The sequence below is a fragment of the Anopheles darlingi genome, chromosome 3 (assembly GCF_943734745.1).
Source record: "Anopheles darlingi chromosome 3, idAnoDarlMG_H_01, whole genome shotgun sequence".
NCBI lineage: Eukaryota > Metazoa > Arthropoda > Insecta > Diptera > Culicidae > Anopheles > Anopheles darlingi.
Window position 1 is genome coordinate 27,770,939 of NC_064875.1, and position 15,485 is coordinate 27,786,423.

The 15,485-nt window shown below is 45.3% G+C and overlaps 3 protein-coding genes across 11 annotated transcripts in view; 1 reads left to right on the forward strand and 2 right to left on the reverse strand.

Annotated features, from left to right (window-relative positions):
* LOC125954128 (fatty-acid amide hydrolase 2-A) overlaps nucleotides 1–2,709 on the reverse strand; it is a 5,652-nt gene extending 2,943 nt beyond the window's left edge. The window contains exon 1 of one of the 6 annotated variants that reach the window (XM_049684163.1): nucleotides 2,566–2,709. The gene's annotated coding sequence lies outside the window, so the exon portion shown is untranslated. The other 5 variants (XM_049684165.1, XM_049684166.1, XM_049684167.1 and 2 more) reach the window with 5 other exon arrangements.
* Nucleotides 1–15,485, reverse strand: part of LOC125954123 (CTTNBP2 N-terminal-like protein) — a 107,794-nt gene that overhangs the window by 53,571 nt on the left and 38,738 nt on the right. The window lies entirely within an intron of this gene.
* LOC125954125 (cytochrome b5 reductase 4) overlaps nucleotides 1–15,485 on the forward strand; it is a 44,333-nt gene that overhangs the window by 4,942 nt on the left and 23,906 nt on the right. The window contains exons 1-2 of one of the 4 annotated variants that reach the window (XM_049684157.1): nucleotides 3,767–4,026; nucleotides 5,173–6,073. In XM_049684157.1, coding sequence (XP_049540114.1) covers nucleotides 5,425–6,073 — 649 coding nt within the window. In that variant the 5' untranslated portion in view covers nucleotides 3,767–4,026; nucleotides 5,173–5,424. Of the gene's footprint in view, nucleotides 1–2,922; nucleotides 3,064–3,766; nucleotides 4,027–4,716; nucleotides 6,074–15,485 lie in introns of those variants that run through there. The other 3 variants (XM_049684159.1, XM_049684160.1, XM_049684156.1) reach the window with 3 other exon arrangements.

Genomic DNA, 15,485 nt, shown 5'->3' on the forward strand with positions numbered 1-15,485 from the left:
TACAACGACCCCTGGCTCGAAAATCCGTAACAAACGTTTCTGGTGGCGAGCATATGGAGCCAGTTTTCAGCCCCAGACCATGGAGCATTTCTTTGGAGTTAAAACAAATATTCCAACTCCATCGATCGCCATCGGTGGACCATTCGACCGAAATTGATATACTTTCTTATCCCGAAGCTAAACAGCTTGCCCCTTGCCTTGTTGTTGATATTCTCGGGCACGATGTTACGACCAACACGTAATCCGATACCTTAGGTCAACTTTCGCTGGGGGAGGAAGTGTGGGTTTCTCAAGAAATTCTTCGCTCCAGCATACCCCACTTGGGAAAAGTGGGGAATACGAAATATTATGAAAGGGGGAATTTGTTTACACTACTACCCGGCAACGCGAACATTTCTTCCATTTGTAACCCATCTTTAGATAATCAATCATCTTTAATAATCAACTTGCAGGGCAAATACTTTTTGTTTGAAAAATTTTGAACAAAAAATCACATTATAATAAGCAGTAACAGTACGGAGCGCATAAGAATTTCACTGTTTAAAATTGCTCCTGGTTTTGGTCAATATTACAGCGATTTCTCTACAACAATTAGCGACACGAAAGATATGAAACTTTGAGCACAAAGCACTTTATGAATCATAGCAAACTATGACTGTTATGACTACGACGAATAAACATATTCGTCAGTCGTCAATGACTTCAACAGTATTGAGTAAAATATTCCGTGACTGACGAAAAAAAATGTTCGTAAACAAATTCCGTTGTGTACATTACAGTGTTATTGATGAGATTTCAACCATTTAGTTTCGCATAATCCAACAAACTTCAATCCATCCAATCCAATTAACAGTTTGCTGTGTATGTACCAATGTTGTAGCAGTTTCAACCATGGTTTTTTTTTCTTAACACGGGACAGTTATACGTTAATAGGCAGTTTGCATGTTCCCCAGGTTCGAAACGATTGTCACTGCCAGCCGGTGCCGGTCCCGATGGCGGTCTATTGTATAATAAGTGGACTTTGCGGGGTACACGCGGCGGATTCAATGGGCTGTTGCTAGATGCAATAAGAGGGGAACACGATAGCGCTTTCGTTATCTACGCTTCCCGGTTTATCGTGGCGACCAACTGCCATCGTCGCGTCCCCGTACAGCTAACGATTATAAGGCCCACTCCTCATGGGTTATCAATGTTTCCCATCCATGAGCCCGTCCGTTGCGGGTTCAATGTGTCGCTAAAGCACCGTATCGCAATGGTCACAGATCGACTGATATTGTCGCTTCGCCGTGTGCCGTCGAGTGACAAAACTACACTTTGCATGATAGGTTCTATTACCACCCCACCGTTGGCGTATCTCCTGCTCCTTCTTCTTATCTACATCACTGGCATACTGTGTGTGTGTTTCGCTAACGAAAGCAATTCGTCTCATCGTCGCTCTCCTCAAACTGGATCAACCATTCTGTGCTTCGTTCGAGGGCATTAATTAGGCCATCTAGAACGCGTGTGACGCGTATTGGAACTAGCTAGCCGCCACTAACTGGGTCAAGCTAAATCCACACCGCACGGTCACAAAGACAAAGCGTCGCAAGCGCAGCTTCACAGTTTCTTCCATCGGACGGAAGATGGAAAACAGATTGAAAGCAACAACCGTTGCGTTGCCGTAACGTTCGAGGTCGCTGTTTATCAAATCCCCCGACTTCCAATCCAGGGTTAACAAGTCACTGAAAGGGAGCTTCGACGTTGTTGATGCGTCCCTCCGCCCCAAGGGTTAACACGTTAACTTAATTCACACTTTCTGTGCCTCGGAACTCGGAATCTTTACTCTCGGCGGTAGCATCATTATCATCTACCGGTTCAAGGTTTCGGGCTGTTTCAAGGTCAGATGCCAGCGACGAGCAGATGATGATGATGTGCTCGTCGTCACTTCTGGCCTCCCGTTTCAGCGCATTTAGGACGGGTGCGTATACGCTTTGTAAGTGCAACAAGTAGCTGAGGCGAGAGCAGAAAGACAAGTTAATCACGAGCAGCGCAACAGGCGAAAGGCGCCCGTGTCGTCCGACCAGTTTTCGCGACACGGAACGACTTGGCTGGCTGACTTCGTACGCTTGCTATGTTAAATCCGCCTTGGACCCGGACAGACAACTAACGGCGACACACGACGATGACGAAATCGAGACGATAACGACCGCTGCTGTGTCTGTGTGTGGAGCTGGCTCGCTGACCTCGACTTGAGTCGATCCACCTGGCTCGGGGGAGGCGGCGTAGATTATGAAAGCGAGCTTTAACTACAAATCCACCGTGCCCTGTTGGATTACGATTCGGTTTTAGGTATGCACATCGCGACACTTCCGTAACACCAACTATCCGGTACCGTTTTACGTGTTTCGTGGGCACATAACAAACAATACTCTCTATTAATAAACCTGGCACTGGCGGTAACTTCTTCTCCCGTCGTACCCTGAGAAAAAATTATGATAAAACTCCATAAACGACTAAACACGTGAGTCACCACAGTTTAAATATGCACGACGAACCACTGACAACGAAGCGAACAGACAATAGTACCTTTAGTAATCGGTAGTAACCGCGTAACGCCCTTGGCGTTGTGGTTCTTCAACTTCAAAAATCGATATGTGTTGCTCGCCGGAACTGACTCAATTTTAATTTCAATTTTAATTTTAACACTGCCCGAACCTCCTCTCTGTAAACAGTGCTCGTGAGTGAACTGTCATAGGTCGCTCAGCTGGTTGACAGCTGCCCGATAGAGTTCCATGAAACTCACTCCGGTAGTGAGATGAGCCGTGAATAAGGGAGCGCGGGATACGGATGGTCACCATGCTCGCAATATGGCGCTTCCGTTCGTTCGTGTTTGAATATCTTTTCAAATAAGTAAATCATTAATGTTTGCAATCTTGTCCACAGATTGCACGATGCAGCCCGTCAATAACCTTCAACTACCGAAGCAAGATAAACCTACGCAGCGGAATGCAACGACATCACCACTCGTGTCGCCCATCAAACAGCCGTTGCTTGTTGCGAAACAATCGACAGCCTCCGCTACCGGTAAGTACCATCATTACTGGCTGCTTGTAGTGTGTCAACAGCCGGATTAAAAAAGGCTAAGGCCGGACTAAACGACACATACCAGCTCCTGTTGGCAGCTACGTACGCAAACGGTTTCTTTCTTTCTGCTTAAACATGCTCACTCCATTCAAAAACAATACGTACGTCAATTACAGTATGTAATCTGCCTGCTTCTTTGATCTCTCAGCCGTTATCCTTTAACATCACACAGTATGCCCACTCACATACTGTGAATGTCCTGGCTATGTGTCACTATAGTAGAGTACTACAAAGAGGGCGAACAATCAACATCTCTTCCGGAGCACTGCCTTAAGACACCCCCGCTGCTTTCGACGGAATTTGTTTTGTCGAGAAATTTGCGAGAAAAATAAAATGTTTCTGAGCGGCTAAGCTCACCCCTCACTTTATTCAAATCCCCTCACCCCATCGCCCACTCGCACGAACTTCTACTACCGAGTTCCAGCGAAAAGAGCTTTTCATTGATAAAACCTAGAAACGTGACGTACCACACCAACGCCACCCAACGGCAACCGGTATAATACAAAGGAAAACGCGTGTGCGAGGCGAGGACGACGGTTTTCCTCACGCATACCATCTGAGGGCGCTCATTTTCTCTCTCTCCCCTGTCTAGGCTACTCTCTCGCTCACGAGGGAAAAAGCTTTCCCCAAAACAGCGTCCGCGCTAAAAATACAGAAGGATACGGCAGGATACTCTCAGCAGTAGCCTTCCCTCTGGACAAAGTCGATATGCTGCTCAGTTTTTCCTCCACCGGACGACTGATAAGACGCGCCAGAATGATAAAGCGCGGAATCGCCTGTTCCGCCGTCGTCCTTTCGGCGTTGCTGTTGTTGTTGTTGGGACGCTGCTCGGTAGTAGTCGGTGCTGGTGCTGGTGCTGGTAGTGACATAACAGCGCGTGACGACGGTTTGCGCTAAGTGGCGGTGTGTTTACTGTTTGCGTGTTTGTGTGTTTACCCCGTTACGGGGCTTTCCTCGGACTAATTCCGATCGATTTGGCCCAATTTTGGGACAGTGCAACTCCCACTAGGGCCACTTGTGACGCAGAAAGGAGTGAACGAATGGTGAATGTATCGTGGCGTCCATAGAACTCCTCGTAAACCGCGCGTTTCTCCACGCGGCCACGAGCGAACGACCGTTTGAGCAGATGTTGACTCTCAAATCACTGTCTGCTGGACGCTCGTGCCGGTTCCGCCATTACACAGACTAGTTATGAACCGTTTTGGCACATTTTCCGAACGAAACTTTGGAGTTCGTTCCCCAGGGGGGAAACGAACTGGAACCGCAAGATAGCTTACGTTGCCGATGCCGCACTAGTTTCCGGTTTGTGTCCGGCGTCGAACGAGAAAACTTTTGCCGCATACTGCCGGCAACTATCAAAAAGTGTATCAAGTGCCGGTCGAACGCAAACGCAGGAGCATGGAGAGGGTAATTGAATTCCTAGTAATCAACGTCTGCGGGCGCAATTGCATCTCACCACAGCAAGGATTTCGCTAAACACCTTGCGCTTCCCTGGGGCGTTGCTGAACAGGATGTTGTGGAAGAATTGATGCAGTTACGAATGTTGCTGACATGTTTATAAACAAAATTCGCCTCTCGAGATATTTTATTCCTTGTTACTTTATGCTTTGTGGCCTTATACTTAGTTCAAAATTGAACAAATCGTATTGTATAAACTCACGTGCTAACAGCAATCACGTGCAGCTACAGTGCAGAAACTATTTACAAAGAACGCAGCACATATAGGCGGACGTGCTTAATATCACGTTTAGGGGCGTTACAAGCAGAGAGGAATATTTTCCCCGCGGAAACGTTCAATTTTCAAAATAAACCTAGCAACGCTCGTCGTCACGGAAATGGGGGCGCCCCCGTTTGTGGTGGCGGATGAACGTGATTTCGAATCAGAAACACGTTTACGTGTATGATTGCGTTTCGGAAATTGCATTCAAGCCGGAGCCGGTTTAATTTATGTGCTTCCATTTCCATGCTCATCGGCTCGGCACCATCAGGTTCAATTGCGTGATATTTTTTCACAACAATTTTCCCGTACTTTTCACACCACCGATGAAGGTTGCCTTAATTCTATCAACGGTACTAGAGGGCTATATCGGGTTTAGTGTGTCGCAGGTTGCTTTTTTTTCTTTCTAACGGAGTGACTGTGCAGTGGATGTGAAAAATGCGATAAATCATGTGAATGCAAAAGGCATCAGGCGGTGCACACTAAGTGCGAAGAACTGCAGCGTCGTCGTCGGCAAAGGTGTGCTGTGTGTTGGCCATGCTGAGCACCATCGGTGACAGGAAAACAGAGACAGCCCACGTCTAATGCCGTGTATCGAAGAAGGGTTGGCGTGTGCGGTTCGACAGAGAAATCGTTCCAACCACCAGCACCACCTCCAACATCATCATCATCATCATCATCATCATCGGTGTCGTAGTTCACACCATCACCATTTCATCGTATCGCTAGCCTGCGCGGCGGCTAGTAGTGGTCCGGCACCGGCGAACCGGTGCGGTGGGACCGGCAATCTCGTCTGGTCGCTAGTGAAGGTGAAACCGTGCCACCAACGCCAGCGGCACACCAACGGTGACGGCTTCAATCAGCGCACGATGAACTTCTGCGGTTGGCTGAAGGTGTTCAAACGCAAAGGAAAACAACAACAAGTGACGGCCGGTGATGGGAGTCGAGAGGATGGTCGGTCGAATGCCGGCGATTGGCCGGAGGTGCCCCAACCGGCCGAAGACCGAAAATCGAGCGGAAAACGTGCTAATGGACGGTTCGGTTGGGGAAGGAAAATTAAAAGCGCCGCGAAGCAGCAGCAACAGCAGCCCCTTTCGCCGGTTGCCGGTGCGGAAGAGCTACCAAAGGAGGAACCGGCAGTACTGGAACCGGAAACCAGTGGCCCATCGAATGGTGTCGAGGAGAAGAAGAACGAGAAGAAAGAGGACCAGGGCATCGAGAAGACGGATGAAGGTGAGTTAGCGATGGAAAATTCATCCACCAGATCCATATTCATCCCTTCGTCGGTGGCAAAAGATGGCCCAAGTAGTAGTTGACAACGGAAGATGCTCTATTCGATTCCGCACGAATCCCCATTGGCCATTGTCTGCTTGTAGGACAGACCTATCCGAACCTAGGTGTGTTCCGTAACACTTCAGCTCAGGGTCACCCTGGTCAGTTTCCAGGCACTTGCACGCCGACGAAGATTGATTATCCGGAACCCTTCGCTGGCAGAGAGGACGCACAACAATAGAAGAAAAAGAGGGAGAGAAAAAAAACAAGGAAAAACAGACAATAGCCTGTTCGGAATGGCTGCGACAGCCACTTTGCAATCCGATCGGTTCGGTTGACCCTCGGCTGCTACACCTTTTGCTTCTAATTTTGGGGACACTCACACACACAGAAAAAAAAACCATTCCCCTCCCTAAGTGTGCCATCTGGTGCTGCCGATCGATGGACTCTCCGGTTTGATGAAGTTCGCACTCGTTCGTTCGAAAGTGTACAGCACTGTCCTATCCGATCCGATCCATCGATGGCAGGCAAACTGTTGCTGGTGCCCGTGGAACGTAAGGAACTGAGGCAGGAGGGGAGAAGAGAAAAGTTTTACTTCCTCTCGACGGGCTTCTCCGGGTTTCGCCGGGGGTTTTGGAAGCGTCTGCAAAGTTGCTCTCTGCTCGGATGTGTCGTAGGTATGTGTGTGTGTGTGTGTGTGTGTGAGGTTAAGTTGGGCTGCGGTAAACCCGATATTAATATGAATGGGCGAAAGTATCAAGCAGCAAGCCTTACATGTTTGCGCATTTTGCGCGCCCGCCCCTCGTACTCATGTCATAAGACGCCGGGCCGGGAATCAGGTCCCTGTCACGTGGCTTCTAATGCGTCGGATACTGCCAACACATGTACATGCCATCATGGGCTGCTCTTGATTTCAATCGTGCCGGTGCGGCACTCCGTGCAAAGCTTTCCACAATTTCCCGGCATGTAGGGGTGGGGGAGCTGGTACATTAAATGACGTAGTCAGCAAGTTCCTAGTAATAGCATAAAGCCTGCAATGTTATATTACTCATGAATTGTGTAACTTTATTGGCTGCTTTATGGAAACAGTTTATCCTTTTCTCTGTTACGAATGCTTTTTTTTAAAAAAAGAACGCAAAACAAAATTTTAAAAAGGTTTTTATATAAAAACCGGGTCCCCTTCTTTAGAATTTCTCATCTTCCAAAAATTCCAAATGTTTCATATCTTGTTTTGGTTCCAAAAATATTGCTCTAAGATTGATAATTATTTTAAAAATACTTTAATTTAGTACTTGCTTCCGAAAGAAGTTTGCATCGCCACTTTGTACACTTTTTGGAGAAGCAAAATAATGATAAAATATTCACTCAAGTTTCTATGTGTACGTCCATAGCAGTTATTTCTATTTGAATTAAATCATACAATTTAGTGATACTTAATCGTACAAGGATTCGAAAGAACCTTTTCCGTTCCTCCTAATGATGAGTTGCTTGATTATACCATAGGGCATTTGGTACTATAGTAATAGTTTAAAAATTTGTTATATTTTTCTATGTTTTCCCTGTTGTTGCTTCTTTAATAATATAATATGTAATAATACCTATTTTCGGCCTAACTTTTCTAGGTGTTTTAAACGTCTTACCAATTCTTTGTTTGTTTGATAATGATTGATTCGATTATTTCTATTAATCGATATATTTTTTAAATATATGAGAACGGGCATACATTAATGATGCCATTAATATGTTTATTTCCATTAATTAAATAGTTTCCTTCAAGGAATCTGTTACCTAAACTATTTTTTGTTTGTGTTGGAATGGAAATGTTCGATTGTGTTCCAATGTACCATACAGCATATCTTTAATTCAACGATCTGTGATTGTTTCGTTTGGCTTAGGAAATATTTTTACAGTGTTTATTATTGCATAAAGATGACTTTTTTCTCAAATCAATTTTCATAAACACTCGTAAGTAAGCGATAGTAAGAAAGCTTAAGTTAATATACGGTCTAAATCATTGCACAAAACAAAGCGTGCTAACAAACTCCGTTTATTCATAATAATCCTTCTCAAGCCTTCCACCTTTCGATCAAGGATTCTGATAGAACCAACGTGTTGATTCACTTCACTGGTTCAACACTTTCAACTCTCTTAACCGAAAAAACCCTTCACACACGGCCGGGTCACTCTAACACGGGACACCAGACACCATCCAAAACCCTAACCCCGCTACACGGTGCTCTTGGGTCACGGCGATCCTTTATCCTTCCTACGCGATACCGTCACCTCGCCGATGGCCGCGCGCTCGAGTGCCACACAAACACGTTCCGCGAATGAGCCCGCTCGCGTGTGCTATCGTTTGAAGATGGTAATATCCGCTTACCGATGTTGGAGCTAATCTCTGGCGCGGTCTCACCGAGCGCCCGGACGGGCAGCCATCGGTGACATACTGATTAAAATTTAGGTCAGACCAACCGGGAAAGGATAGTTCATAATGCGCTGAGCAGTAACAGTGCTGTGGCGCCGTTGTGCAAGAGCCACGAGGACCTCATTGAGAAGGACACACAGACCATCACGTGCACGTTTTGCTAGCCTCTTGCTCCTGACCGCCTATAGGTCAGAGGCCGTTTATCGATTATTTCCATACATTTCGTGCTCCGGAGCAAGTGCTAGCTGTTGCAAGTACTGTCCGAAAGATACATGATAGCAGGATCAAACGCAAACCTCTCGATGGTGGTTGAGCACTCGCTGGTCTGCATCATATGCAACATGCTCGAAGCCCACTGATACATAGACCGCACAGTACTCGAAGTACTCGTGCTTTAACTTGAGGCTGATCACACCTGTTCGCCTGACGAGGTTTTCCGCATCCGTATACAACCAACTAACGGAGAAAAACGGATCCGAATAAAGAAACAAAATGTTGTACAACCAACATAGATAGCGTACAATAATGCATAACATTTCAATTTGTACAGTACAGGCACCATACTACAGCAAGCAATATTCATAGACCCCTCCTCTCCGTGCGCTCCTTCATCCTTCTCCGGTGAAGCTTTAATGAAAAGAAAATATTTGCCATCTCTTCGTAGCACCACTCTTCCCGCTGCAGCTGCTCTCTTTCTCCCCCAACCACGATTCCGAGACTGCGACTGCGGTGCGATGATGCGGCCACAAGCAAATATTGCTTTGCCGTACGTTGTGATGCCACTCGAGCGCTAGGCTATCTCGAAACCTAGGAAACCGTCGGAATTGCTGCCGCATTTGTTGCTGGGTTTGGGTGCAGTCTCATATGCGCCTCTCGACGACACGAGACATAAAATTGACTCTTCACATGCCCGGTATCGTCGTCTCCGTCTGCGTCTCCGGCGTCGTCGTAGTTGGCAGTGATTTTCCTTGCTAGTGCACACATACACGCACACACTAGGAATACGTTTTCGCTCGAGTGAATGTTTTCATAGCAAAACTCCAAACAATCGCGTTGCCAGAGCCTAGAGCTCTGCAAATGGTTGGTTGGTGAACTTTCCACCATGTTCCAGTGTGTAGAGGTGCGTAATGCGTCATAATCGTGAAATAATATAAATATCATTACACCCCTGTTTGAGGATTAGAGTTTCGGGGGGGAGGAAGATTCAACGAAGAATGCTTAGCATAGTTGGGGTTTTAATCGGTCGCTCATAAAAGCCACTAAAGAATGGCTAAAGAATGTTGTTGTAGTTGCTGCTGCTCCCGCGTTAACCGTTGGTTGGTTTAGCTGATTGGGTTTAAATTCTTCTCAACGTTTTCCACGAGCACGGAACGAGATGAGCATTTGGGAATTGAGTGCTGGGAGTTGGTGGAAGGGAACAGAACAAACAGGATTTGAAGGATTTCACGGATTTCTTTCCATCGCCCTCCATAGGTTTCCATGTTGGCTTAACGTCAAGCGAAGTTTCCAGTCCAATGAATGAAAAAATACATTCCCACCCTCCCCCTGGCTGGGTTTGTCACGAAAGTGTTTTACCCGCTATATTGGATACGAGCTGCATGGTGCCGTTCCGAGGCACCGAAAGCCGTTTCTGTGTGCCGCGAATGGATTGAAGTTTTATAGCACGCACCAAGCACGCGGATATTGCGCCATCGGCGGGCTGATGATAGCTGCCTCCATTTAGCCGTTCAGGTTCGGGCGAGAGGGGAATGGGCTACTTGCCCTCCCCCTCCTAACGCGACATGGCCTGTCCCGGTTAAGATGAAAAGCTAACACATGCTTTTTTCTTTCAACAACCCAACCTTTGGCCCCTTACCATCGTTGCCATCGTGTGCGAGACAACGCATTGAATATTAATGTGGCGTTTGGAGCGGAAGTTTGGCAAAAGGCAAATGTTGCGCCCGACCGCCGGGCCCACCGTGGAACCGTGCTAGCCACAAAGGCGGTGATGGTAGAAGGATTCTTGGGGTCGAGCGATTTTTGGGTTCGGCGATGTAATAAAACAAGCATACGCATCACATAATGGGCCTCGTGTTGATAGAGTTTGGATTACGGAAGTACCATTATCGGCATCGGTTCATCATGGCTTTATTTTCTGGATGGAGGGAACGGGTTGCTTGTCATTTTCCGGCCAGCCATGTCTTTGTCTAACGATAGACCCCGATAGACTTTTTTCCGTTGGTAATCGTTTTAATGATTTTTTTCCTGCGAACTTTTTTGTGTTGCAGTAAGCTTCGTTATTAAAGTGATAACATGGCTTAAACATTGAGGGTATGTAATAATAATATTAAAAATGATTTTATTTTTCTATGCTCCTTATTAGAGCACTTTATACATATTTTTCGTAGTACAGAGTAGAGTAAGGTGGGGCAAAAGATCGAATTAGGCTTTTCTATAAAACGGTTTTACCGATTCTACTAACAAGATACTCGTTTGAAAGGTATTGAAATCATCTCACCATACGTGTTTTTGTTTTTGGTTTAGATTACAAATGTTGGAGATATGCGTTAGCTTATAATTTTTGCGATTTTCGATTTTGATATTTAGGAGTTTTTGGATTTTATACATATTATCTATATTTAGGAGTTTTTGGAAACAGTATCACGCTTCGTGAACACTTCCTACATCAAACCTTCATAAGCGAGAAAGAACACAAAATTAACACAGATTCCATCGGTATAGCCGTTATTCTGAAATACAAACGGAAAGTTTTGCAATTGACATTTATTCAGAAATGTTCCTAGTGCGGCAAAAGTTCGTTCTGATTGTGGGGCTAAAGTGCGAACTCATTGCTAGGGCAAAAATAGGCGGTTGTATATATTACATTGCTTGGAATGATCGGTCTCAAATGGTTATTTTAAAACATAAACCTGTCTTTTAACAGATATTCCTCAAGTCGTGGTAGGGAAAAAGTTCCCCTGCAGTAAGGTAGGGAAAAAGTTGCCTAGAATTATCCATTTTAACAAAAAAAATGGTAATTTAATCGAGCTGGTACTTTTACAGTAGAGAGATAAACATTTGATGAATAATTCACTATCACTTGCCCATTACCTTAATATTGTTCAATCTTAGCCGTAGTCTATCAATCTACCGCTACCATTTTTACCAACACAACTTTCTTTGTAGGTTAGCTAGTCTGTCATGTTTGTTACAAGCTACCCAATTACTTTGGCTAACGTTGATAAGATTATCATGATTGCCTAGGGCTATCATGTTGCAGCAAGAATATATTGCCACGTTACGAGCTTATTGCACGATCGTTAGCATACAGATATTAAATACATTTTTATATGGATACAAATATCCTACAAGTGATATTATATTGGAGAGGATATTCTGCTTTTGCCGTCTAACGAAAATTTTACATCATCATTATCATGTTCTCTGTAGACTACACAGTCTACACAGAACATTTACCACAAGAGACTAACATAATGATCATGCTTTTAAAAATACTCATGTTGAAGTCGAAGTTATCGAAGCAACGATACGTTAAGTCACAATGATACTAGGTTTTAATGCATTCAAAATTTATAAATGCATAACCTAAGTGGTCCATTTTCTTTTCTAAATATCCCAGTACTACGTACTAGTCAATGAATGATTTATAAACTTTTTTAATAGGATCTTTTAGTAAACAGCAACATCATAAATTTCAATACGTCAACTTCAGTCTTCCTAATTGATTACTTCGTTCGCAAATTTTTGAGTTGCTAATTGCAACATGATACCAATAATCCATTAAGATAATCCCTTTTAATCCTAATTAATGCAGTAATCCTGTAAGTCCCTTCTCTAATACAAAGGAAAGTTCAAATGACAAACGCTCTTTGAATGTTCTCCTTAGTAATTGCACGTCTGATTAAAACCCGTGAAGAGTGGGGCTCTTTATGATGAATGTTTTACTTTGCTCCTAAAACACGGTATTGCCCGAAGGGCACAAATGAAACCATCGACGAGTCTGCTTCTTTTTTGTTCCGCAATGATCGCATCTTTGATTGCAGATAACATAGTAATGTTTTCCTCTCCACCTCTGCCATCATGAATGTAAACCCCAATCGCGCTTCGCACCCCGGACCCCGTGTGACCATCCGAAAAGCGTACTTAGTGTGCCTTTTTACTGTTGTTAGGGGTCTTTCCTATTCTTCGGTGAAGCAATGAACGATCCTCAAACATCAGCCACACCGCAACGTGCAAAGGCATGCCATTATCTCTTATCGCCCTGCAGGCATTCACGGAAACGGCGAACGGCGTACGAAGGTTAATCCTTTCGCCGGACGATTCCTGCACGCCTTTTCGCCTTCGCTTTGTTGAAGAGGCAACCAAAACGTCTTCTCCAAACACGACAACGCTCTTAACCTCAAGCAGCGGAGTAGCAGTGAAGGAACAAAACAGTGTTCCACTGCCGCTGCTGGTCTGCTGCTGGTCTGCTGGTGTTACGTAACCCGGCAATGGGAAGAATGGGTAATGTGTTTCACCGGCGTTTGGCCCGGTGGCGACGGCGGCGTCTGTGGCACCCAAGCGCCAACCACCATAACCGTAAATCGGCAGGTAATTGCGGTCTCGCTTCCAACGAGTGTCCCTCGTTGACGTCACGAAAAAGTTCACGGGAGGGCAACGGTTTGTCGGGAACCCCCCGGTGGACTCGGTCTTCTGGTACATTTTTCGTTGACCGAATGTTGTGCGCTCTCGGCCGCTCGGTTCCTCGGAGTTTGTGGGCGAATGTGGATATTTTGTTACCGACGATTATGTACGCAAGCTGGAGGGGTAGAGAGGGGTTGTTTGGAGTTGAGGAGGTGCTTCTTTCGATCACGAACTGAAAGCTGTCGGAAGCAACGGGGAACTAAGGGAAGACAGAAAATGAAACCGATTAAACATGATACGGTCCATCGTGAACCATAAACAGACACACACCATTCCGAGCATCCTTTTTTCCCCGTGCGTGTGAGTGCGTGTGTGTGTGTGTGTGTGTGCGCGCGCTTTTTTAACAGGACGGCAGACGATCATGCTTCACGGTGTGGTGGTGGTTCATAATGGCGAAGGATAATGAATGGATTGAAGGCATAATAAAATGATTTTTATTGCTGGATCGTTTGGATGTGTAATCGATGCCGAATGCTATATGCGAGCGGAATTTGAGAGGTAAATTGGAATTGGGAATTTCAACTGTAAAAGCAGTAGCGCATCTAAGAGCAAATCGATCGACTACTTTTAGATACTCATTGTGTCAATTCAAAGTGTTGATGGTTCAACGTTGACCATTGGCTAACAAAAGTATAGTCTCAATGGTTATGAAATATCAAGGAAGACCTTATTTTTAACGAATACCATTAATGTTTTTCACTATTTGATAAAATATTTACATAATACAGAGTACGCCATTTAGACACCTATCTAATGTTGAAAAACTCCGCTATTTTTCATCCGATTTTGGAAAATGAACCTGATTTATTGAGGTTATTACAATGCCATTTATTAACAATTCAGTCTGAATATATTATCGATCAAAAGACCAGCTCGATTCGACAAACAAAAAGCGGCCCTTTTGCATTTTCATTATATTTGACAACATTTGGGGTGTAATAGCTGCAATTTTCTATCTGGTAGTAGCTTTAAGTTCTTAAATAGTCTTCGGTTTGCTGACACACACTCAACAGAAAAGATCCGACGCCTTCAAATCCTGCGAAAGAAGAGGCCACTCATAAGCACGTACAGTTTTCATAGCAGAAGGATTATTATCAATATTACTTAAAAATAAGAGAGTAAAAAATATCAAACTCCTTGTTTTAAAAACAAACCTTTTTTGCTGCACTGTTTATATAACCATTGCTTTTATTCTCGGTAGGATCCATCTTGTAAATGCGTTGTGTGTATAAATGTTTCAGGATATGAATCATACGTTTGTCTGGATATCATGCATTATTACATTGCTTACTCCGCGGGCGAAATACTTTGAAGAAAAAAAACCACCGAACGTAGTTGGCGGCATATCATAAATCATTACACTTGCTACGAATGTTTTCGCCTTTATTTCTTCGTTGCAAGAGAGAAAAGAGCAAGAAAAGAGCAAGAAAGCCAGACAAATTTATTCCCACAAAGCGGCCCCACCGCTCGCTCTAGCGCATTATTGGCTCACCAATTCGGTCGACCAAACCGGGCCAGGCCAGGCCAGCGGATCTTCTCCCCTTTTTGGAGACCTTCGAGCTACTTTACGACTTGTATGATTTGCGAAGCTGGTAGGCGCCACTGGGACACATTCTCCGGCTCTCGCGAGACTCCAGCCAGCACGCTGGGCGCCCCAAAAGGCGAATGCAGAATCATTCCGTTCCGTTGTAGGCTCCTCCCAAACCCCCATACCAGGCAAGCAGACAACTGTGTGTGGCCACCACCACTGTATCTCATAGCGGGGCGCGAACATGAGTTGCGATCCGCCAATCGGGCTGACGGGGTTGTCGCGGGAAGTGTGCCGCTGCTGTGCTTTCACCGAGAGCGTGACACGGGACACGGAACAAGACAAAATAAATAACAAGCCTCGGTGAAGTGGATGATGGGTGCTCCTTCCCCTCGCCTTCCCTCCCCCCTTTCCACTCTCACATGATAGCGTACGTCATCCTTACGCGCGTTACGGGTGAGGGATTTTCCTTTCGAGCTTTGCTATTTTGATTTTCCTCTATTTTTTTATTTCATTTCGGTTTTCTGTCGCTTGTTTCTCCCTGCTTCTCGAGGGTGTGGAAGGGGTGGGGGGCAAGGGGGTTCTGGCTTCCGCTCCGGGAAAAGGTACTAACGATGTACTTTTCTTGTTGCCGTTCTATTTTCCAACGCAACACACTACACCGTGAGAGAGAGAGAGAGAGAGAGAAAGAGACGGGGGTGGTGGTGCGCCACCCCTCGGCCACCCCTCGGTCACGC